General features: G+C 33.4%; 4 protein-coding genes across 7 annotated transcripts; 1 reads left to right on the top strand and 3 right to left on the bottom strand.

Moving 5' to 3' along the window:
• Positions 1-428: 428 nt before the first annotated feature.
• On the bottom strand, positions 429-8,787 carry LOC101255676 (signal peptide peptidase-like 5). Its single transcript, XM_004252925.5, has 14 exons — positions 8,378-8,787; positions 6,715-6,873; positions 6,416-6,527; positions 6,173-6,292; positions 5,373-5,524; positions 4,362-4,535; positions 3,615-3,649; positions 3,361-3,517; positions 3,080-3,133; positions 2,880-2,972; positions 1,837-1,979; positions 1,254-1,324; positions 839-922; positions 429-759 (listed from the first exon to the last, which is right to left on the bottom strand). Exons 1-14 carry the CDS (start codon positions 8,516-8,518, stop codon positions 656-658), a joined length of 1,599 nt encoding a protein of 532 aa, XP_004252973.1. The 5' UTR covers positions 8,519-8,787; the 3' UTR covers positions 429-655.
• A 416-nt stretch (positions 8,788-9,203) lies between these two features.
• Positions 9,204-14,124, bottom strand: LOC101255975 (pheophytinase, chloroplastic). 2 transcript variants are annotated; one of them, XM_004252926.5, is made up of 8 exons: positions 13,719-14,124; positions 12,547-12,639; positions 11,641-11,852; positions 11,005-11,149; positions 10,848-10,920; positions 10,157-10,303; positions 9,897-10,022; positions 9,204-9,581 (listed from the first exon to the last, which is right to left on the bottom strand). In XM_004252926.5, the coding sequence occupies exons 1-8, from the start codon at positions 13,976-13,978 to the stop codon at positions 9,516-9,518; spliced, it is 1,122 nt and encodes a 373-aa protein (XP_004252974.1). In that variant the 5' UTR covers positions 13,979-14,124; the 3' UTR covers positions 9,204-9,515. The 2 variants fall into 2 exon arrangements, with proteins under 2 accessions (XP_004252974.1, XP_010314742.1); XM_010316440.4 differs by having other exon boundaries at positions 12,519-12,639; positions 13,719-14,102.
• Positions 14,125-15,580: 1,456 nt separating this feature from the next.
• Positions 15,581-18,042, bottom strand: LOC101256270 (rho GDP-dissociation inhibitor 1-like). Its single transcript, XM_004252927.5, has 5 exons — positions 17,699-18,042; positions 17,422-17,485; positions 16,560-16,790; positions 15,939-16,063; positions 15,581-15,769 (listed from the first exon to the last, which is right to left on the bottom strand). The coding sequence occupies exons 1-5, from the start codon at positions 17,792-17,794 to the stop codon at positions 15,689-15,691; spliced, it is 597 nt and encodes a 198-aa protein (XP_004252975.1). The 5' UTR covers positions 17,795-18,042; the 3' UTR covers positions 15,581-15,688.
• Positions 18,043-19,286: 1,244 nt separating this feature from the next.
• On the top strand, positions 19,287-24,331 carry CPI (cyclopropyl isomerase). 3 transcript variants are annotated; one of them, NM_001247310.2, is made up of 9 exons: positions 19,354-19,456; positions 19,689-19,828; positions 20,028-20,170; positions 20,797-20,880; positions 21,495-21,536; positions 22,024-22,134; positions 22,293-22,484; positions 22,606-22,703; positions 23,884-24,229. In NM_001247310.2, the coding sequence occupies exons 2-9, from the start codon at positions 19,822-19,824 to the stop codon at positions 24,065-24,067; spliced, it is 861 nt and encodes a 286-aa protein (NP_001234239.2). In that variant the 5' UTR covers positions 19,354-19,456; positions 19,689-19,821; the 3' UTR covers positions 24,068-24,229. The 3 variants fall into 3 exon arrangements, with proteins under 3 accessions (XP_069147903.1, NP_001234239.2, XP_019066806.1); XM_019211261.3 differs by having other exon boundaries at positions 19,449-19,505; positions 23,884-24,331; XM_069291802.1 differs by lacking the exon at positions 19,689-19,828 and having other exon boundaries at positions 19,287-19,456; positions 23,884-24,331.
• The last annotated feature ends 20 nt before the right edge of the window (positions 24,332-24,351 follow it).

Here is a 24,351-nt window from a genome sequence, read left to right as displayed (position 1 = left end):
TCGATGACCAGACCGACAAAAAATCAATATCAATAACTAATAAATTGATATTTTAATGGATCTTATGGTTTAACATGTCTTCAAACTGATAATTAATAACTTTGCTTGCCATCGCAAGTCAAACTTTAGGTGTATTTGTCTGAAGTACTCTTTCAACTTTAATCAAGAGTTCTCGAGTTTAAACCCCTTGAGTACGGAGTCGCCTTTGCTAGGGAGAGTTTTCCCCGATGTGGGACTTTCCAGCGCAGATCCTGATTTAGTCGGGCACCAATGTGGGTGTCGGAGACCGGTGGGAATCAGAAAGAAAAAAAAAACAGCTAAACTTGCAAACAAAAGAATTAGAAACAGATATCACCATCTTAAGCCAAATGCCTTCAAGACTCAAAAGGTACAAACAAATGATATGCAGAACAATAGGGGGAATGTGATTACTAAAACTGACTCATTAGAACTTCTCCTTTTTGTATGATTACTGTAATGTTTACATATTGATCAAGAATAGCTGCAGTGGAAATTGAAGGTGAAAGAAAAATTCACTGTCGCGAACGCAAAATATACATATGCAACACAGCCATGAACTTCCTGGAACTTAAATTCTATGAACAGTTTATACACCAATAGCTTGTGTTTGTAGATTTAATATTTCTCCCATCTATCAGGCATCTCCCAATAGTGAGTCTGCAACTCTTGTTGATTCGCTATCATAGTTCCATAGGTCTTTAAGTTCGCCTCTCAGCAATCCCAGCAACACATAAACTCCTAAATATGAAAACGTCAATGAATGATATACGAATACCAGTCAGAACCTTTGGTTTAAGAGGTTGCCAAACTGTCATACCTAGCGTGCAGGGCACAAGATATAGGAGAGCAGGTTGACCATGACCGTTCATTAGGTACATCCCCAAGTATGTGAATAGAAGACCTGAAAAAATTTTAAGTGGATTTGGAAGAGGAGATTGAAGTGAGAACTTGAGGGAGGAAACGGAAAGCAGGATAAAAGAAAAGAAGAACGACAGATTTCAATATTTCTGCTCATCAACAACGATTTTGATTTTGATCTTGTTATTGTTGTTTACAATGTGCTTTAAGACAGCAGTTTATACTTCGTGAACGCTTTTTAGGCATTTCTGAGTGTCTTTACCTGTTATTGTTCTCGAACAACTAACATCTTTTACTCAAAGGCACCGGTGCTGGAAAAAACAAGTGAAGTAGCTAAAAGAAGATGACAACTAATAATTTAGCAAAGTACTGACCAATTCCATAACCAACTACCATCCAGATGTAGTATCCATTTAGTACATTCTTCTTTCTAGCTTTGTCAAATCTGCAAAAAAAAAAGGATTGAGAAGAGGATCAACCGGAGCTTCCCATTCCACTTGCTTTTCTAGAAAGGAAGTGAATCCATCAAATGAGAAACGGGATGAAAAGGAAACTACAAATGATCTGCATTCCGTAAAAAAAATGGGGGAAAAGGTAGTCAACTCATCCGCTCTATATAAAATAATTTCCCCAACATTGATTTCTGAATTTTTATCAGTCGTAGGAACCATTTTCTGCTAAAGTAACCAAGATACTTGAAGATATTTGGCAACTAAAAGAAACTGTATGGTAACATAGATGGGCAAATACAAAGACTCTGTGACTACAATTCAATTTTTGTTCTCTCTATCTATAGACATGTAGAATCTGAATGCCCTCGAAGGGATAAGGTTGAGAACAACCGCACATTGAAGAATCTTCTTCTTTCACCTTAGACAGTGTGCTTAGTTCTTTTTTACTTTTTGGGGAAGGCTAACCATTTTTTGCTTGCAAGATGGCTGAAGAACAAAGGGATACCTGAAAGCAAAACAAACCAGCAAACCAGGAAACAGAATATCCCCAAAACCAATCATATCATAGCCACCATAAGGATCTGATACTCGAGGAATTCTCAGAAGCATTGGAATGGATTCTCCGCCAGCTTTGTCACCGCGGGCAACCTATTAAAGGAACGAACTCAAGAAGACATCAGTGAAATATTTACTGTTGGTTAGAAGAGCTAAATCAACTTATCGTGATAATGATGGACAAGAATCATGTATTACTCCAGCTTATTGAAGAAACCATTAAACAATTAAACCAAACTGCTACTGCCATACAGCCAAAAGACGCAAAGTAACTTTTGAACCATCAGATGTAAATATCATAGGCGCACCATCTAAGCTCCCCAAGATACATCTATATGATCTAAACTATTCTGCAGAAGCTTCACAAATATCATCAGTTCATCCATGTGCAAAACCATCAAATGTTTTAGTTTCATTTCAGTGAAATGTCTGCAGTTCACATCGACTAAAGAGAATTTTCAATAAGTCTTCAGTTTAATTATCGATTACTGTGTTCTTGAGACTCTCCAGTGTCAGATTAAGAAGTTTGATGTATCTTCTATTCAAGTTTATCACCAGCAGGTTTTCATGCTACCCTCAGTACTCCTCAAATCTTTTGAGTCATATTATTTTCCTCATTCAATTAAGTTTATTTCAACAGAAATATAGTAGATTTTTTGCTCCTCGCCAGCCCTAGCAAGTGTGTTGTTCTTTAAAGTAAAATACCTTATTAAAAAAATCATTGTTACATATGAGCATGCTCATGTTCTACAATCTAAAGGCGAAGCTTATGTTATCATATTAGAAAATCCTTATATAGCCTAAGAGATAGAACGGTTATACCCTTCATAAATTCTAAAACAATTTAATAGTTACTGCACAATTGAACATTTCAACATAAAGCGAATTTTTTTGTTAAATAGGCACTGAAAGATTAATATTGGCAGCTCATACAATACAACAAGTCTGCATGAACAGTACAGAGAGATAGATGTAGCTAAAGAGAGAACTTACTGCAATCATTACACTGTCATGGAATATAGCAGGCGAAAGGAAAACCCAAAAGATGTCGTATAGAAATGCACAACACAGAAGCACCGTAGCAACCTAAAGCAAAACAGTGATCATCAAATGAAATTTGAACGGTAACCATGACGAAGCAAATAAAGCTATCAACTCCTCTCACGGGAGAATCCACAGAAGTATCTACAGACCTTTATATTAGGCAACTGAGCCAACTGCAGAACAGTTATCATCAAACAGATTCCCTGAAACAAGAAAGTTCTTTAATTCTAACCATGTTGAAAGTGAAAACATTGAAGAAGAAAAAGTCCAAGCATATATGATGCATATTCATCAGAGAATAACAAACTGGCTCGAGGAGATTATTACCCAGTTCATTTTAGAACATACATGTCAAAGTATAAAAAAGTTTTTCGATTCCATTATGCAAACAAGTGCAATTTTTGAGGACGAATATTACTAATAAGCTTACCAGAATATCTTGGCCGATCCAAGAGTATGATGCTTTCCTAGTTGCTACCCATGATATTGCAAATGCCACACATAATATCAATACCACAAGAGAAAGAATAGAACTCTCCCCAAGAAGCGGCAAATTCAACTTCTTCCTTCCACAACCTTTACATTTGCTACTCGCAGTTTTGTTTGAAACAAAGTAGAAAGGTAATTAGAAATCTAAACCACATTAATCTGACAGGCAGACAATTGCTCTTGGAAATATCATACCTCGATACCAGGGATACTATACAGCTATGCATTCCCTGAGAAGGAAACAATTAAACACCAAAAGTCAATCAGCAGAGACAATGTCAATCAAACAGAAAAAAGAAACCTAAGTCCAGCTGAAACAAGATGCATAAATGCTCAATACGTGCCCATAAACTTCAATATTTCTAGAACTGGGAAGGGTAACACTTCTAAAGAACAAAGCAGGTAGAACCACCAAGAAAATGCATTAAGCACAAAATTTCATTAAAATCTTTGTATGAGCTCATGTAGAAAATAGATCATTTTGTCTTGCCAAGCAAAATGAATATTCTAACAGTTGATACATTCCGTTGATTACAATATAAATGGTAATGGCACAGCCTACTAATAAGTCAATGAGCTGAAAGGTACAATTAGTGGGTCATTTGGGGAACACAGATTGAGATTGAAGGTTTAGTATGGGTCCCATTTGTGGGTTATTAATAAGTTTCTGTTTGATTTGACAGTTTGGGACAATTTGTGAACAATTTTTGGTTTCAAGTTGTTTTGAAAGGCTTGTTTGGTTGTAATTAATTCGTGGATGGATCATCTTTGTTTATCATCATGCTTCCTTTTTGTACCAAATAGATGGCTTATAATCTGTCAACGAGTAGCACCGTGAACAGAGTAATGCAGTGTATGAAATGAGAAGGTTTTGTCTGACAAGTTCGAAACAAGTTATCTTGGCTTAGTGATTAAGTCAAAAGTAGAGAATTATTTGAATACCTCAACTCCACCAATAGAGAAAAGTATTATCAGCAGCCAGACAAACCAAGAAGACATGAAAAAGTAAAGTAGCAACAGAAACGTAGACGCTGTGATGACAAATACAAAAGCACTCTTTGTAGTGATATTTAGGATTTCCTTGTCATCTTCTTCCCTGGAACCTCCAGCAATCACCTAAAAATGAGAACATTAGAACACATAAACTCGATATGACGGCCATTAATCATTAAAACTAAATGTGATTTATCCGAATCTTTTGACTCCAAGCAAAAAGGAATAAGGGAAACAAAAAGAGGAACAAAATAAGAAATATAAATCAGGATGAGTTGGCATTGACATTCTACGATAAAAACCAACTCTAAACTGAAAATAAAAAATGAAGCACCTGCTCCACAGCTATGTTACAAGCTAGATGCACTAAATTAAGAAAAGTGACCAAGAAGTCTGTATCATTGCCATACTGTGAAGTTACCATCTACATTATTACCTTTTCCTTCAACAGAGAAGAACTTTTAGCTTTCAAAATCATGTCAAAGAAGCATAGCTAATCTACCTTAAGCAGCACTCTGCTCCTGATACCTCTTCCTTAACAGACCATACCCATAATGCAAAATATTCATTCATCCTCTAGCTTAGATGACATATAAAATCCTAGAACTTTCTCTTCCACTAAAAGGATTGTCTAATATCTTTTCCTCCTCATCTATTCATGCCCTAACAATTCTCCGTGGTTCAGCTAAGTTGCAATCTAAATTCCCTACCAGTGGAATCCATATCCAAATCTATATGTTACAGAACCAGATAGATGAACTTTTGAAGGACTACATATATTCTCAAGTGTACTACTCCAAAATCTAACATAGTGCAGCAACGTAAAACTAAGATATCAACTTCAGGATACAGTACAAAAAGTTGATTAAAACAAGCAGAGCATCGCTAATTAATTCTATAAGAACATAAGAGGCTATATATATTAAACGCAAAGATATATCAGGATGCTATTTTTGGAACCTCTGGTGACTGTTCATTGATATTGTTTTCCTTAGATGTAGTGAACTCCGACCAAAAGGATGCACAAAATATTGTGCCAACAGCCATCATCCATATGAACATTGCTGAGTAGTCCACAATGGGCCGATCTGGCGAATAAAACATAATCTCCACTGCATTAAGAGTAAATATGCTCATCATGTTAATTCTTCCACAATACAAGCAGGAACAGCAAGAGATAAGAATATCAAAACAAGGATGACAAGAAATGCACAATGGACAGAGTATCTAGAGAACCACTACAATGTTTTAAATGGACATTGTCATCGGTGAGCAATGATATTTGAAGATTAAATTATATACCATGCCGTGGAACTACATCTCACAATTTACAAGAGCTTCATAGCTCAAACTTAACGGGAGTTTAACATGCCGTAGATTTGAGATATGGAGCTCTGATGAAGTGCACCATACTTATTTTGCATTTCATCAATGTCGAAGGCGCACATGTAAATAGTAAAAAGACCTTATCATATCTTTCCTGCAAAGCTATGCATGTATCATACAAAATATGAATCATATCAAATCCTGAGGAAAGGACATGAGTTGAACACCTTTTTTAAAAACATTACATTATCCAGAAACACAAGAACACACAGCAGATTACATAGAAAATTGAAAGCATGGAAACGATGCATGTACTATAAGAAAGTATTAGTGATATCCTAAGATACTAGATACCTTGGAAACCAGAACTAGAATCAACAGAAAGTTAACCTTGACAGAAACTGGAAGTTATATAAATGAGGCCAAGACTTTACCTTTCTTTCCAGCAGAGATATACTTGTCTATGACATCTCCTCCGGCTTTTGAAATGGTTACAACAGGAATTGTTACGTTTGATACTGTAGAATTGTTAGGACAAGCCATCTCCACAAGATCTAAGGAATAGCAGGAAAAAGTGTCATTTCCGGAAGAGAACGGGTAGACATAATCACCAAAAAGTAAAAAGTAAAAAACTAAGAGAGAATAAAAAGTGATATGATAATGAATTATGGATGAACCTTCTTGATCATTTATCAGCACAATCCCTGCAGCACCTCCTGCTTGTGCAACCATAGCCTTCGTTAGAAAATCACATTGACCGCGAAGAGCTAGTGCAATGGAGCCTGATAACTAGATCAAAGAAAAACAAAGATCTGTGCATTAAGCAATGTATAACAAAACAATAAAGAAAGGTTAACCTTCTGCATATGTCAAAATAAAAATTGCAACCAAAAGACAGATGACGAATTGAAAATCCCCTTAAATGGGGGATAATTACCTAAGCATAAAGGCATTGTCACGAATCTCGAATAAATACCTTAAAAGAGGAGCTGGAACAGCCATTCAAGGGTTTTGTACAAGTAGCAGGCAATCTAGGGGCATTTTTAGTATCAGTGGATAAAAGAGATCCAAATGCCGCACTTAAGCCACCTATTGATTCTTGCTCAGCACCATCAATCCATAACTTCACCAGAACCTGTACAAAAGGATAGAAGCAACTTGGTATGAAACAAGTGACTCAGTACGTCTCCACAGGTCCAAAACAGATTTAAAACAAAGAATACTTTGTCCCAACAAGAAAATAGACAGGACCCAATATCCTCTTGATCATTAACTTATAACTTGTGAAAGATGACATGACATCAACTGGTTAGAACCCAAATTTCCTCACACTCCCAAATCACCAAGAAGCAATTACAGAAATACAATCAAATAACTGATCAACTGCATCTCAATCCAAAACTAGTTAGTTATGTCAAATTCGGGGATGTAACACAAATGATGACTCCCTTTTTCACATGCATACAACTCATGTTACAAATCTCCCTATCATAGATCTTTACTTTTCCGATTGAATGCACACTAGAACTTCCATGTACTGCTCTTCTATTTTTTCTTGGATTAAGTAAGATCCTTCTACTTTTTACTAGGATGAAGTAAAGATAGTTTTGTTAATACTTAATACTGGCATCCAGTAGATGCACACTTTTACTATTATAAAAGAGTGAGTATAAATTGAAAGTTCATCACGTGTACTTAAGGTCATTTAAATTCTGTTATCAACTAATTTATTGAAAATAATTTTTGGCCATTTAAATTAATTAATAAATAATTAAAATAAATTTTGTCCAAAAAATTATCTCTCGATCGATCATTTGCCAAAGCCGAAGCCGAAGCGAGCGACGACAACGGCGCGAGGGGTTCCTCTTTTCAACCCTTTTAACAATTAATAGGAGTGTTTATTTATTTAAACTCTCCTATTTTCATTTCCATTACCGATGAGGGACTATTGCCTTTTTCAATAAAGCATTAGAGGACTTTTCAAGTTCCAACCTTTCAAGTTCTAAAATTTTCAAATTCCTCTCCTTCCCTCTATTTCCCATCAATTCTTGCTACATACCCAACAGATTTGTCAAAAATCAAGGTTTTTTATTTGGGTCAAGTCAATAACAAAAATAGATTATAATCAAAAGCATCTATTGCAAAGGATAAATCCTCAAGCTTCAAACATCACTTCCAGTTCTTACTCCACTAGGGAAGAAAGTAGTCTTCTTCTCAAATTAATGATCTTTTCCCCAGGCTAGTCGGAGAGTGCTACATGAATACTCTACATCCATTCCATTCTATTTAGATTTTGGACCCATTTCACTCCAATACACAGTAATTGGTTTCGGCAAAACTAAACATTCTAAAACTAGACTAGAGAAAAAAGATATAATCTTTCACATACCTATCAGCTCTATCTCTAAGTTTCAAGAAGAACTTCTCATTACTGATCTTTTCCCCAAATTATTGATCTTTTTTCCCAACTTAGTCAGTGCCCCTACATGAGCACTCTACATCCATTCAATTCAATCAACCCAATTCACTCCAACATTCAACAATTTCGTTTTAGCGAAACCAGAGATCACAGAAATACTCTAACTAGCTAAAAATTAACAGCAGAAGGATTCTGAATACATGAATTGCATTAAACTTACCATTCGATAAGGATTGTTACAGGAGCTCGATGCATTAGCAGGGGCGGCGCGTGAGATATCATCATCACCGGTTGCGGTTGATGATAACAGAAGAAGACAACTGATAATGCTTACTCCGATTAATCGGAATGAAAATGCCATGATTTATCTACTGATCTCCGATTATCTCCGCATAAGGTTTTTAGAGATTCAAAAGTAAATCTTTCTGTTTTAGATTTTTGGTAAGAAATTTTGAGGGAGGGGGGTAGGGGTAGGATTGGAAATGTTGAAAATATTATAAATTTGACGGAAATTATTAGTTTCAACTCCGAATTATCGATAACTTTAAAAACGCCTCTCTACTTAACTAACTATACTTAGATACAACCCTAATCACCCCCGATTTGTCACAAGACACAAGAAGCGATCTCAAACTCTTGTATGTCACGTAATTCTTAATAAATAGTCGAGAGAAATGTTGAAAACATCCTAAACTTTACGAAAATTTAAAGATGTATTTCACTTATATTATAAGGGATATATTTAAGTTCAGTTATTCAAGTAAAATTGTATTTTTTTTAACTGTCAAATAATTTAAGGATAAAATTATTATTCACCCCAAATTTAGCAGTGTTTTCAATATTTCTCTCTCAATTAAATAGTTTGGCTCAAAAATTCATTAACATATATCACTATGACTTTTATTTCATTAATTATGATGACAATATGAGATGAACTTAAACACGAATTTCGTATAGTGAATTCCAACTTATTTGAGACGAAAACATAAGCATAGTACAATAATTTTTTTTGGCTAAATATACATATATACAGAAGAAAAGAGAAGTTTGTGCGACTTCATCAGATTATATTCACTAATACGAAATGATATTATTTTCTATATATACACTTAATAATTTTTCAACGAAGCATGTTCAAACTGACCACCCTTCCGTCTATGTAGCTACAATACTGCAAAGAAGGGGTGGTATAAAGAATTGTCCCTTCACATGAATTAGAGTTAACTGTTTCTCACTTTTTTTTCCTTTCTTTCTTGTTCTCCCATGTACATTCTTCTGTCTTTTTCGACTAGCGACGCGAAACCATACGTGTATTCTGATGTAAACAATAAGACTACACGCTCACCGCGACTCAGCTCTCATACGTTGGCATGCCGGGCAACAAATGATTCCACCAGTGGGTTCACAAGATGAGGTGCCTCGTCCTACAAAATGTCACAGCGATGAGACGAACAACCTCACCAAGATGAAATGCAAACTTTGAAGAAACGTCTTTTCTTAACGTTATTGGTTTGTATGTTAAACTACTTTGGGTATGCAGACGCGATGGAGCTATTATCTAATAGGTTCAACTGAACTCAATATTTTCTACGCGAAGTATAGATAAGATATGTAACAAACCACTGAAGTTTCAATGCATAGTACTAAAAATCTTATTGGTTGAACTTGTCAAATTTAAATTTTGAATCTACCTTCGAATACGAAAGCAATGATAATGAACAAAAGGATGGAGGAAATACCTGAGGACAATGGCCAACATTAGGGAGGACGACAAAATCTTCGACTGTATCAAAGTTGCCATAGGCTCTACCAAGTTCTATTGGCTCCCAAGGATCCTTGTCACCCCATGCCACCAGAACAGGACACTGCAAAATGCACATTTTGTGCAAGAACATTGATTTTGGCCGCGGAATTCCAAAATAAAAAGATTTTGTTTCATAAACGAGAAAATATAAGACAATGTTGTATGCGGAAGTAAAGGCAATAATTCGAGAATCACCTTCACTTGAGGTAGTAGTTCCTCGGGTAGAGGCCCCGCTGAATAGCAAATGAACTCGAGAAACACATCGACAGCACCAGGTTCAAGCCCTGGAAGAAGGATTGCCTGTACTAACTCATCCGTCACCTGGGATGTGTCGTAGTAGCACTGCAGAGACATTTATCAGATGTCGCTATGGAGTCAATCATCATACAGCATACTAGATGAACTAAATATGAGATAAGCCATCAAAATCCTATAAAATCCTTATGATTTACTAGATGTCTTTCCCTCAAAATGTCTACCAAATCATTGTCTTTTTACTGGTATTTTCTCCATGCCGAAGTCGCTTAATTTTGGATGTTCAGCGGCGGAGCTATGTACAGCCCAAGGGGCTCATCCAAAGCCCCTTGGGCGAAAAATTACACAATTTATACATGATTAAAATTATTTTTTATGTATATATAGTAGATGTTGAACCTCATTTGGCTTCTTGGTGTGTTTACTTCTTCATGATTTGAACCTCGTGAAAATCCTAGCTCCGCCACTGGTCAGATTCTGTGAACTTTTCAATAGCTTATGCATAATGCATGTGCAATCCACAATTATATGTCCAGAATAGCAATTGGGGCACAACATTTTTTACAGTCAAGCATTGAATTTCTTCGGCAAAAATAAGTTTACAGACACGGGGGTCCTACGTGTTGTTTACCTGACACAGAATGTTTTTCACTGCTTTAGGAGTAGCAACACTTTTGAAAAAGAATTTCCCGAGTTCAGTATTTCTGAGGCAAAAACACCTAATATGAGTCCATTGCAGATAGCAGAAGGTTCGAGTCTTCGAGATATAATAAAACAAAGAAGTTCACCTCAATAAATTCTGAAATGCTTTAATCAGCGGTCTACCAAACCAAGGCTGTTTCGTTATATGCAGCATTCGGAGAGAGATATTTAAAAGAAGAATGCCTCTACAGAGTTGTGGTTCCAAAATGGCAGCCTGAAGACCAACAAGCCCTGCAGAGGAAGCCAGAAAGTTCTTTTACGGGTTATAAACATAACACAACATAAATAAAAAGAACATGAAATAAGCACATAGGCCTAAGAAACTATTGGAAATGATGCCCTCGTGAAATCGCTTTGCCACTGTGACCCAGAGAAAAAATTCCAAGAGATGAAGGCACCAAAGCAAGAAAAAGGGCTGCCCAGTGCACTAAGCTCCCGCTATGTGTGGGGTCCAGGGAAAGGCCGGACCACAAGGGTTTATTGTAGGCAGCCTTATCCTGCATTTCTGCAAGAGGTTGTTTCCATTTTCCATAACGCAAACTCTTTTGTCAAAATTAAAAAAAAAACAAATCTTTTGTTTTCACTCTGAGTGCCGAAAATATGATTTTTTATTTTTGAGAATCAATAAGAATATTTCACGAGTATATGAAATGAATCTATTGCCAAGATATAAGTACATCAACTTTAAGCTCATAATACGAAACAGAAGGAGAAGAGGTCACCTCCAATGGAATTGCAAATGAAGAAGGCTTTATCTCCGATAACATCCTTACAAAAATCGTTTAGTTGGCTGCCCCATGTTTCAAATGAATAAAAGTTCTCTACACCAAGCTCACGAGGATTTGGTTTGTCTGAATAGCCATAACCAATAAGGTCGATAGAGAACACCCGATGTGACTGTGCAAGAACAGGTAGATTTTTTCTCCAGTGGTCACTGTGGGAAAAGGATCATTCCAAATGTGGGTTCAAAGACAATCGAATAGTAACAAAGTGACAAAGATAATCTATGTGCACGGAACCAATAAGTTGAAACTTGCATTCAAATGAAGAAACCAAATCAATCAACAGCCAGCAATATAAGCTACACGTGAATGTTTTCTTGTTTGCAACTAAAAAGAAATTCTTACTCCCTCTTTCCTTTTATGACAACTTGTTAATTTTGACTTTCCACACCACATGTTTAAGACCACAAGATTCAAAAATTCTTCTTTACTTTTTTAAACTCCGTGTCAAGTCAAAACCAAACAAACAAATTGAAACGGAGGGATTGCCATTTATGCCAGTTTCGCTGTTAGCCTGTGGCAGCAAGATGTAAGTTTTACAAGCACAAATTGGGTCAAGTGATGAAAGATCTTCTATACTGAATAAAGAAAACAAGATTGATCCTGAAGTTCTCCGTATTATTCTATAGTTTCCATTCAAGTATGTTCGAAGAAAATAGCATAACAGACTCTTGGTATTGGTATATAGACGGACAAAACGTGTCAAAGATAAACTACATGTTAAAATTCAAATTCTATGATCTACTATGTGATTAAAACTTCAAGAACCAAAAGAGGAAGGGACATTCTATTTGTGGTGTAGTTTTGCAAATTAATACCTATAAGCAAAATGTGATTGATGTTGACCTGTTTGCTCCAAAACCATGGACTAAAACGAGCGCAGGGCCACTGTTGCCACAATACTGGTATCGGATGGAATAGCCCTTCCAGTTCCACGTACTGCAGGACCAAAAACAAATATATAAACAGTTGAAGATGGAAAGTGCAAAATCAGGCAATACACCAAATGATATCATTAAGAAATCTTAACTAACAAAATAGTCATAGTCTTGATAACATTCACAATCTTCCCAAATATTGATTATTTCGAAACATTCAATTGATTAGCCACGGCTTGATCTGCAAGTACTTTCCAAGCATAGTGGAAATGTAATTTTCTTAACAGAAACGTATGTGCTCGAGTTATAGAAAGGTAATAGCTTTATGATGAATCATAAAGTTTTTTTCATCTACTACACCATCTAGCATTACTATATCTTCAATCTGTCACTAGTCCCACTCCACTCTTTTAGTAAGGAAGAAGTACATTGATCGATCAATCAATCAACTAAGTCTAAATTCCAATTAGTTGGAGTCCGCTATATTTAGAGACTGATGGCGCATATAAATACTAGTATTCAACCGTGCACGTCATTTCAAAACGGAACCAACCTCTATGAGAAAAAATAACCAAAATATCAACAATTATCAAACTCTGTACCCATATTTCATAAGTAATACGTACAATGGATTCAGTGGAAAGACATCAAACTTAAATCCTAGATTCGCCTCTCGTTACAAGAATCCCCTATATATATATACTCCCCTCTATAGGGGACAGGAGCGGAGCTACAAGCCTGTCTATGGTTTGGCAAAATCCAGCAACTTTGGCTCAAAACCTATATTTGTACTCAAACATCCACTTAATAAAACAACAACAACAACATACTCAATGTAACGCAGACCTTTCCCCTACCTTGGAACACGTAGAGAACCTATGTAGATAACATCCACTTAATATGTATAAATAATCTATCAACAACCTAGTAAGCTATCTTTTTTAGAATTCAAAACTCATAAACTCAAAATCCCAGCTCCGCATAAGGGGCTCATTTCACATCAAAGATAAAGTAACCGACTATAAAACTCCCCACATTACAACTCTCAATCTTTCTTCTTACTTCCAAGTCCATTGGGCAACAAAAGCTACAGTCTTTGGGGGGGGTGTATGAGCAAGAACAAAAAGATCAGATTTTTACCTGGTTTTGACATCAATGGAAACTTGGGTTTTGTTTTCTTTAGAGGTTTCATCAATTGAACAATCATTTACAAGTGAATTTGATATATATCCACAAGATTTTGGATTCTTGATTGAAAAGAACAACTTTTTAGGAACATATTTTTTGGTACAAAAAGGGATTGAACTAATTGAGATTTTCTTGTTTATTATACTTTGTGAAAATGAAACAGGAAAACCAAATTTAGATATGGTGATTGTTGAACAACTTGTTATTGCCATTAATAATCATAGAAATCAAAACACACAGATGAGAATGAGAGTGTTGAAGCTAAAGTTACAAATAAAGCTAAAAAAATCTAAATTTTTTTCATACTGTTTGGACAGCATCAAGCCACATACATACACTCATGTCCCTATATTTTGTTGAAGTTAAAAAGAGCGTTTGGCTCAGCTTAAAAGCTGGTCAAACTGACTTAAAAGCTCGTTTTTGATTTATTTAGAGTCTGTTTGGCTCAGCTTAAAAGTTGGTCAAGCTGACTTAAAAGCTGGTTTTTAACTTATTTAGCTGTTTGGCAATACTCAAAACAGCTTATTTTAAGTTAAAAAAAATTATTTTAAGCTAAAAGTTAAAAACTGGGGTAGGAGTGTTTTTTTTTTTAGCTTATAAGCTGTTTTAAGTTGACCACATTTTTATCTTTTTGTGCTTAATATTTTTGTACAATCTCCAAATTACCCATATAACCCTAACATTTCTTTCTTCCATTTTTCCCTTTTCACATTTGACATAACAATTTCAGCACTTTTATCCAAACGCATAACTGCTTATTTTAAAAATAAGTTTCAACACTTTTAAAAGTACTTTTTTAAAGCTGCTTTTATTAAACCCATCCAAACGGGCCTATATTCTAATATTGAAATTTTGTTAGTTAATCTAGCATATAGACTTACATAAAAGTTTATACTATAATATGAATTAGATACATATTCTAATATTGAAAAATTTATGAGTTAATCTAGCAATATAGACTTACATAAAAGTTTCTACTATAATAACTAAATATGTATTGGGCTAAATTAATAAAAAAAAATTATTTAAAATATATATTCATCGTGAAATTTGAAAGGTTACTTAAACATAACTTTAATCATACCTTAAAAAGATATAGATATTATTTTTTAAAAAAATATATTATATAATAATATGAAAATAATAACGCTCGACTATCTGCTAACGTTTGAGAAAATCAATATTATTAGGGCCCGTTTGGATGGACTTAATAAAAACAGCTTTAAAAAAGTACTTTTAAAAGTGTTGAAACTTATTTTTAAAATAAGCAGTTATGTGTTTGGATAAAAGTACTGAAGTTGTTATGTCAAACGTGAAAAGGGAAAAATGGAAGAAAGAAATGTTAAGGTTATATGGGTAATTTGGAGATTGTATAAAAATATTAAGAGCAAAAAGATAAAAATATGGTCAACTTAAAACAACTTATAAGCTAAAAAAAAAGTACCCCTACCCCAACTTTTAACTTTTGGCTTAAAATAAGTTTTTTTAACTTAAAATAAGTTATTTTGAGTATTGTCAAACAACTAATGTATCTAAATCATTTTTAATTCAGTAAGTAAATATAATTTTTAAATACTCTAAATAGTTAAATATTTCATTTATTGTATGGTTTTTCTTTCAAATTAGGTTATGTCACACATCCTTGTATGCGACGATGATCAATAATTTATAATAGTTATGAAAATGTGTAATATAATTTTACGTTAAAAGTAATTGCGTCAAACAAATAGATAAAGTGATGATAATTGTTACATATACAAAAAATCTTAAGTAAGAAATTCTTCATTTTCATGATTCGAATTTAATATAACTGATTAAACAATAATATTTTTCTATTGATTTTCAAGAAAAAGATCCTCAACTCTCTACATTATGGTTAGCCTCTTTGAAAAAAAAAATGAAATTATATGAAAACTACAATTTTAGGAGCTTTCAGGCCATTGCCTTTGAATGTCAAAGTAGTATGTGATATCCACATAGCATCTTTCTTTTTCATCTATAACCTGAAAAAATCAAAATAAAATAAAATCGATTAGCGATAATAAATATATATATATTAATAAAAAAGTATTAAAATATTTATTCGTAATAGTTAATTATTATCGAATTTAATATCATTATCGATTTTAAAGACGTTTACATAAAAAATATTAATTGCTGCTAAAAATATACCTGTGTTCTTGTAGTATATAAACCCCTTGCAAAGACACCAGAAGGTGTGACATCTTCTTCTAATTCATATACATATGGTTCTTTTCTAGGTTCAAAAGTTCCCAACATCACTTGAGACTTATCAACTGTCATAGCAATAAATAATTTTTAATAAATAAATAAAAAGAAAAATTTATTATAAATACGTAGAATGTATTTATAATGTCGATAACTGTAGTTTCAAAAAATTACAAAGCGAAACTATATCTGCATGTGTAAATTTAGCTCTAACAATGTTGCTACTCACAGATACCTCTCTGAATCTTCTTTTAATCATGATATTAGAATCAGACTCGTTTTGTATTAATAATGTACTCGGTATAGAGCACTTAACACAATAACAACAAAGAAAAATAAACACATGCGAATTAGAGAGTACACAAAATACACTTGAAAAGTCAAAAACACATCTAAAGTATTACTTTTTTTTTGAGCTTCATACCTGAACTATCACTAACCTGAATCACTATCGTTCACATAAAAAACTCACACATATGATAGTTCATATATGAAATTTGAAAAAAATGACATATTTTAGATGTGTCTTTTACCATTTAACTCGAATATTTAATTTGTGTTTACCTCTGACACCTGTTTTCCACGTAGTGTTGATGTATTTGAGACCACAAACAACATTGTTGGAGACAGTAAATGAAAATTTGAGTTTGTATCTACTTGCTTCCTTGAGAGTAAAAAGACATTCTTTAGGTGTTGAAAAGAATGGCTCACATAACACTAACTCTGGTCTCTCAGGACAAATTATGTATAATTTTGGTTCTTGTACTTCTGGTTCTAATTCATTCTCTGCTTCAACTACAAAAATAAAAGGAAAAAATTACATAAATTATACATTTTAAAAAAAATAATTACTGATTTTAGTGATACTTTTTGTAGTATCGTTTATAGCAATGCTTTGTTAAATATGTATATGTATTAAAAGTGAATTATGTATGCACTATATATGAATTATAATTATTTTTTTGAAATATATCATGTTTGTTTGGTGAAAATTTATCACATTGTATTATAAGTGTATTAAAATGTGTGATAAATGTATTATTCATCATTAAAATTTGTATTATATGTGAATAATAAATTGGTCTTTGTAATATGTATTAAACTTGTATTATAAATAAATTAAAAGTGATCAAGTGAAAAAAATATTTTTTATTATAGTATATTTAGGTAAGTTTCCCAAAATAAAATATAATATAAGATCATATACACAAAAATTCTTGTTAATATAATAACATAAGATTAAAAAGAAATGACATTTTGTGTAGAGAAACCAAAGAAAATAAAAAATGTTACATGATTTATTCTCGATCTGTTTAAATTTTGATAAATAAAAATATTTCATTCGTGAATTATTGTACACGAAAATCGATATAACTAAGTTTAAATCGGTAAAAATGTGTTATAAATTTGGATACAAAAAATATACCTTCATCTGAAGTGCTATGATCACTACTACCAAGAAATTGCTCCTCCATTAAACTTTCATCATCCTTTAAAGTAAAAACAAACAATACATAATTAATTACACAAGTAATTACATATCAATTACATCCTTAATTAAGAAAAAAAAAGACATAATAATATATCAACACTAAATTTTGATATACAGAGTTACTCGATATTTGTATAAGTGAATGATAGTAAAATATTTCGTAACATTAATTTAGGTACACATAAGTTAACACAAACATCACCATTATTACCTGCATCTTCATATTCTCTTGTTGATTATTTTCATCCATCATTGTGTCCATGATCAAGGCCTTGCTTGGTGAGATTGGTTCAACAATAGCTGACATTTTTCACCAAATTTTTAACAATCGAAAAGTTTACTATACAAAAGTTGATGATGGACGATATATATATTTTTTATAATCGTGAAATTCTCAAAAGTCAGTGGCACACAATTCGAAAATTTAATGAATAACAATGAATTCACCCCTCAACCTTTCTTCACTTAAATTATCACCACCAAATTATTTCAAAGAAGGGTTGTACTGGTGGTGAAATTGAAGTGCAAAGGTGGAGGAAGGCAAAGAGAAAATGGAAAAAAAATAAATTAAAGAAAGTGATTAATGTAATGATATTAATTAATTATTTAATTTGTTAATTATGGGGAATAACAAGAATTAAGGGAAACTTAATTTTGTTCATTCATGTTGAAAGGTGAATATGAGGTTATAACAGAATTCTGTTTTCATGTCAATGGATTTCACAATGTTCTAGAAAATATATATTCTAGATTTTATTCTTGATTTTTGATTCGATTTTCGATAAATATAATTAGAATTCGATTAATTTGAAACTGCGTGTTGTAAAGTCTATTTAAACTTTACATGTTTTTTATAAAATAACGTAACAATGATATTTATCGTAATATTTATATTGATTAACGTATAGTCTTACGTCTTGAAAAATATTTTTTTAAAAAATAATTATTAGAATTTGTTTTCGTTACATGTCTTACGCATAGATTTCCTTTCTTGGTTTCAATTAGTGTTTGTTATTTGTATCGGAGTCTAGTTAACCAAACTTACACATTACATACCTATTAAACTTTACACATCCATACGAATATTTTGTCATAACATTCATATTAATTGATGTATAGTGCTACATCTTAAAAATATATTTTTTAAAGAAATAATTAATACTCCCTCGATCTTCAATTTAAGTGACACATTTCGTTTTTCGAAAGACAAACAATTTAGATTTGATCGAGAATTTACACATTTAAATTTTTAGTTTTTTAAAAATAAATTATTCACAATAATTTACAATTAAAAATATATGAAAAAAATTATAATAAAAAATATACTTATTTAAATTTAAAAATTAAAAAATATCACATAAATTAAAAATAAAAAAAATATTTTTTTTTAAATTTCTAATATAACTCGCAATTGCTAGCCTTCTATTATGATAAAGTGGCTGGCGTGCCATATTTAACACATGTATATCCTAATTTACTAGCAATCCATTAAATAAAAATACTCCACCTACTTTTTGCGACCTATCTTTTAATTTGACTTTATAAAATATTTTAATATATAAATAAATTTTTAAATTTATATGAAAATATTACATAGAATATGGTAATTCATATATTTTATATGTAGTATATTAATTCAATTTTATTTAATTTAGTATCTCTATTTATTATAATCAAAATAAAAAAAGGCACAAATTTAAAAATAAAATTATCATTTTTTTCTATTCAGAATCTGCAGATCCACTAGTTATCTTTTGTAATTTTTAATCTAAAAAACTGGCTGTTTCTGTCAGATTTTTATCAGACAAATACTAAAAAATACTATAGATTATATGATAAAAAAAAGAAAAACTCAGTAGCTGTAGTAGATTGTCCTTTTCTTTTACTGCAGTATTATTCTTTTCACTCTGCTTGACTGCTTCTCACTCTCTTCTTCATCAATCATCACAGCTAAGTGGACTCATTTTAGGTATTTTTTTTTCAACTTTTTCTATATTTTGATGCTTAATTTGAAAAGGGTATTGATTTTCTTTTCTTGTATTGGGTTTAATTCGTAGTTATAGTAGATAAAAATCCCACCTTTTTATGTTTTTTTGTTGTAATATGCATATTTAATTTGTGGATCAACTTTAGTTTTATCTTTCTTGAATGTTTTAATACTAAAGATTGATTCTTGGAATGTTTTGTGTATGGGGTTTCAGGTTAGTCACATTTGGATTTGCTTATGAGTTTTGGGCAAGTTTAAGTTTGTGATTTTAGCTAATAAATAATCTTGGGTTTTCTCCAAGTTCAAATTTTTGAGTGAGGAGGAAGCTCATTGAGGTGTGAGGACAAATGAAAGGTGAGTTCTTGGATTTACCTACTTGGGATTTTTGTTGGTGGGACTCTTCAAAAATGTCAATGTTTGTGTGTTGGATTCTCCAAAAAGTATGTATGTTTGGAGTATTCGAATCAAAAGTTGAAGAGTCCGCACAACTTATGTTGTTTTGAAAGTTTTTTTCTTGTTAATGTTTCTTATGTAATGAATCTGGATTTTTCAGGCAATAAAGTGAATAGTGCAGCACCTAGTCTGTGGTTAGCTCAAAACCCTAGCAAGAGATGGGGTGAAGTGTTCTTTCTGCTTTATACTCCGTTTTGGCTCACCTTGTGCCTTGGTATTGTGGTCCCATTCAAGCTCTATGAGGTGTGTGACATGTCATTGAATTGATTGAATGTCTCATCTAAAAGCTTAATCTTTAAGAGACAAAACACTTGATTATATATCTTAACAAATGTATTAGAAATTCTGCGAGTTTAAGAAGGTTGGAGATTGTATTTGTATGTTTGAATCGTGGCCATGTGATGTGCTTGTTTAGTTCTATGTTGATTTTTGAAAAAGTTGTCTTTTCTATTGCTTAATTGGGCAGGATAGATTGGAGTATTTCGGGGATGTGTACTACCAAACTAGATTAGTTTGCAATTGAGGCTTGACTGATAGATTATTTGTATGAGATAGATAAAGGAGCAACATGCAAAATTTTATGAGAAGCCATTAATTTTGCATGTTTCAATCTATGATGAAAATTAGTGAAACCTTGTAGCTTACTATGAAACATCATGAAATTCTGAAACTTCAGATGTTATTGAAGACTGTGAATCTAGTTTTGCTTGTGGGGAATGATGTAAGAACCAATGGATCATCCTTATTTTCTCGTTACATTTAACTAGAAAGCGTGAGAGGGGATTGTATGTAGTGAATTTTCATGTTGTCTCTTGTTATGATAATCTGTATGATTTATTTGTAACTAACAGAGTGACTTGTTATGACAGGATTTCACAGAGTGGGAATACCTCTTGGTGGGGCTTATTTCTGCACTTCCTGCTTTAATTGTACCCATGATATTTGTCGGGAAGGTGAGTTCTGTCTCCTACTACTGAAGCCCTGGTGATGAATCAACAATTTAATAACTAGACCTGTAAAAGTTTTTCAGTGGCTTATTCAAATGAGCTGCAAAGAAGGGGAGGCTTGGCGTGACTGGTAAAGTTACTGCCATGTGACCTGAAGTCAAGGATTCGAGCTGTGGAAACAGCTTCTTGCAGAAATGCAGGGTGCTAGGGCCTTTCCCAGACCCCTTGCATAGAGGGAGCTTAGTGCACCAGGCTTCCCCCTTTTTAAAAAAAATTTAAATTACCACCTGTTATCTTTTTGTGACCTTTTCTCATATCAGACTATTCAGTTCGGTCATTATGGATTTGTGCTTAGCAGAGGAAATAAAATACTCATAACTTTTATGTTTAATGTAGGAGATAAAATGAATTTTTACGAGTCTAAATTCTCATGTGCAAACGGTTGCATTTGAGTGATGAGCCTTTTCCTGTAACTAGCCCAGCTCTTGAGTGCAACTTCGTCATGTCTATTCTTGATGATCTAACCAGTGGGATCTGTATAGTTAAAAAAAATTTGCTCTATAGCATTTTCTCACAAAACTAGTCACATGACGGTTTATTATTACATGTAACTTTTGCAGGCTGACAGGAACCTTGCTTGGAAGGATCGTTATTGGGTGAAGGCAAGTATTCTTGAAGAAGAATTATCAATTACTGGTCTGCAATTTGAAGGACCCATCGATAAGCCTCTCTTATGATTTGTTTCTAGATTAAATTCTCATATGACACATTGACCAAAGTAGACTCAGTTTGGAAAATATTCTCATGGAGAGAAAAGATAAATATAAGTGACAAAAAATAAAGAAGACAAGAAAAATCAGTTTTTGTTGCCGTAGCTTGTGAATTGGTTGGTCTTTCTTGATTTATGATATTTGAGCTCGCTTATCAGCATTGGTGCTAATAGACAAAATTACTACAATTGGCACAGATTAATTGGCTAGAAGTTTCTAATGACCTCTTAATGGAACTCCTATTGTGGATTCTTTAGTTGAATAGGGTGGCATAGACAAGAAAATTCCTTGTTGCGCATGTCGCTAATTTGATGATTCTTTCTCTAAGAATTCTTTTTGGTGCTTCTCTGGACTGACTATTGGTTTGCTGTTATTCCAGGCTAATCTCTGGATAGCAATTTTCACTTACGTTGGGAATTACTTTTGGACCCACTATTTCTTCACAGTTTTGGGGGCTTCTTATACATTTCCATCTTGGAAGATGAATAATGTAAGTCATCTGTTAATTTTTTTCGTTTGACTCCGTTCTTCACTTGGGATTCTCATTTTACCTAAAAGGTAGGCGGTAAGGTCTGCTATACCCACCCTCCCTAGACCCCAGATGTTGTTGTTGTATTGGCAAAAGCTATATAATGCGACTCTCTGCAGGTACCCCACACAACTTTCCTTCTAGCACATGTTTGCTTCCTGTTTTACCATGTCTCTGCAAACATGACCCTTCGTAGACTACAGCATGCTATTGCTGATTTGCCCGAGAATGTTCAATGGGCTTTCAAGGCTGGGTGGATTCTTGCATATGCTTATTTTATAGCTTATCTGGAGACATTAGCTATTTCCAATGTAAGTGGTCAATTGTAGGAGTCCAGAAATATCTTACTTACGGGCATATAGCTTTATTAGATTTCTTTGAGATACATGAATAAGGCTAAAAGAATCACTTGTTTGTTTCTGACCTATGCAGTTTCCGTACTATGACTTCGTGGACCGAGCAGTGATGTATAAAGTTGGTTCCTTGTTTTATGCAATCTACTTCATTGTAAGCTATCCAATGTTTTTCAGGTAAGAACTTTTTTCCCTGTAGCTTCTGCCCCTGAAGTTATGCTAGTGCAGATGTGGTTTATTTACACCGTCGTTTTCAATAAACTTCTTCAAATTTTTATTATTTGATTGCATTAGTCAAATCAGAACTAAACTAGAGCGGAAAATGAGGATATGTAAAGATTATGAGTACAACCACATAAGGTGGATGAGTTCAGTCCACCGACTAGCTATGTAAAACATACTTCACAATATTCCATAGAATTGCCTCAAGGTAGATAATGCTTGGAGGAAGATCGAATTCTATGAGATGTATTTTGACAAGGTTTCAGATTTTAAAGGTAGAAATGTAATTTGCTGAAAGAATGTCCTTTCTCAAGTTAAGCTTGCCTCAGTTTTTGTTGAGCAGCGAGATGCTCACTATCCTTCAATAATTTTCTTTGCCAACTGACCTTGCAAATAAATTTTGAGACAGAAATAGATGAGTGCATTATTGAGTTGATTGACGTTGTTGTAAGCTAAAGGGCTTTAGAAAGTCATCTAATCTTTATTTAAACGGTGCTAGTAGCTCTCTTCAATCTTTTATAGAGGGCTATTCATGATAATTTTAACACAATTTGACAGTTGATGTGAGATTTGGTCTACTCTAGTTTTCCAGATATAAGGTGTGCTACAAGTGAAAGTGGTCTAAGTTGTTTTCTTAACCGTCTGAGGCGCTTTCAGAAATTTTGATGTTGTTGGACAATAGAATCTTCACACTGGACTTGTTTAGGATTGGTAGATTTCTATACTTCACTACTATTAACAGAAAAAAAAAATCTATGAAGTTCTTAACTGTTGCTTTTATAAGTGCTTTTCTAAATCCATAGGCAACACAAACACCTTGTAACCGTTTATGGATTTTAACCAAGATTAGGTGATCTAACCTTAGATCTGTATCATACTACATGCCTACACCATTGTTGATTTGTCGTTAGTCATTGTGGTCGAGAACCTAATGCATTCTTACTCTGTGATCTTTTACTGATCAGTTTTACCATTTGTGGAATTTAACCAAGATTAGGTGATCTAACCTTGAATATGCATCGTACTGCATGCATACACTACTGTCGTTAACCATTGTGGTCCAGAACCATTACGCTTTAACTCTATGATCTCTTACTAATCATTTTTCTCGGTTGGTGCTTGCTTTAATGCTCAGGGTTGATGAGAAACCTGGAGATTCATGGGACTTGCCAAGAGTGTCCATTGATGCATTGGGTGCTGCAATGCTAGTCACCATCTTACTCGACTTGTGGCGTATTTGTCTAGGTTCCATTGTTCCTATGCCAGAAACCAAACAATGTCCTCAATCAGGACTCCCATGGTTTGCCATGACATCTTGAAGGTCTTCGAATCACGAGACACGGAAAAGTTAAACACCTTCTGTAAAATTAGATGTTCAAAGTCTCTTCTTGAAATGATGTTGAACTATGATCAGATTGAGCCCTTGTTGTACTCTTACCATACCAAGTTTTAAACATTTCTCAGAATAATGTTAACTTGTACTCTTTCTGAACACTATGTATTTCTTTAGAGCAACAACGATACAATGTAATCCCATAAGTGAGGTCTGTGGATTAAGGTATGTGGATTGTTGGATTGACGTAGATTATACCCCTAGCTTTGT

This window comes from Solanum lycopersicum, chromosome 12 (assembly GCF_036512215.1).
Source record: "Solanum lycopersicum chromosome 12, SLM_r2.1".
Taxonomy (NCBI): domain Eukaryota; kingdom Viridiplantae; phylum Streptophyta; class Magnoliopsida; order Solanales; family Solanaceae; genus Solanum; species Solanum lycopersicum.
Note: the sequence above shows the minus strand (reverse complement) of the source record. Positions and strands in the feature narration are given on the sequence as shown.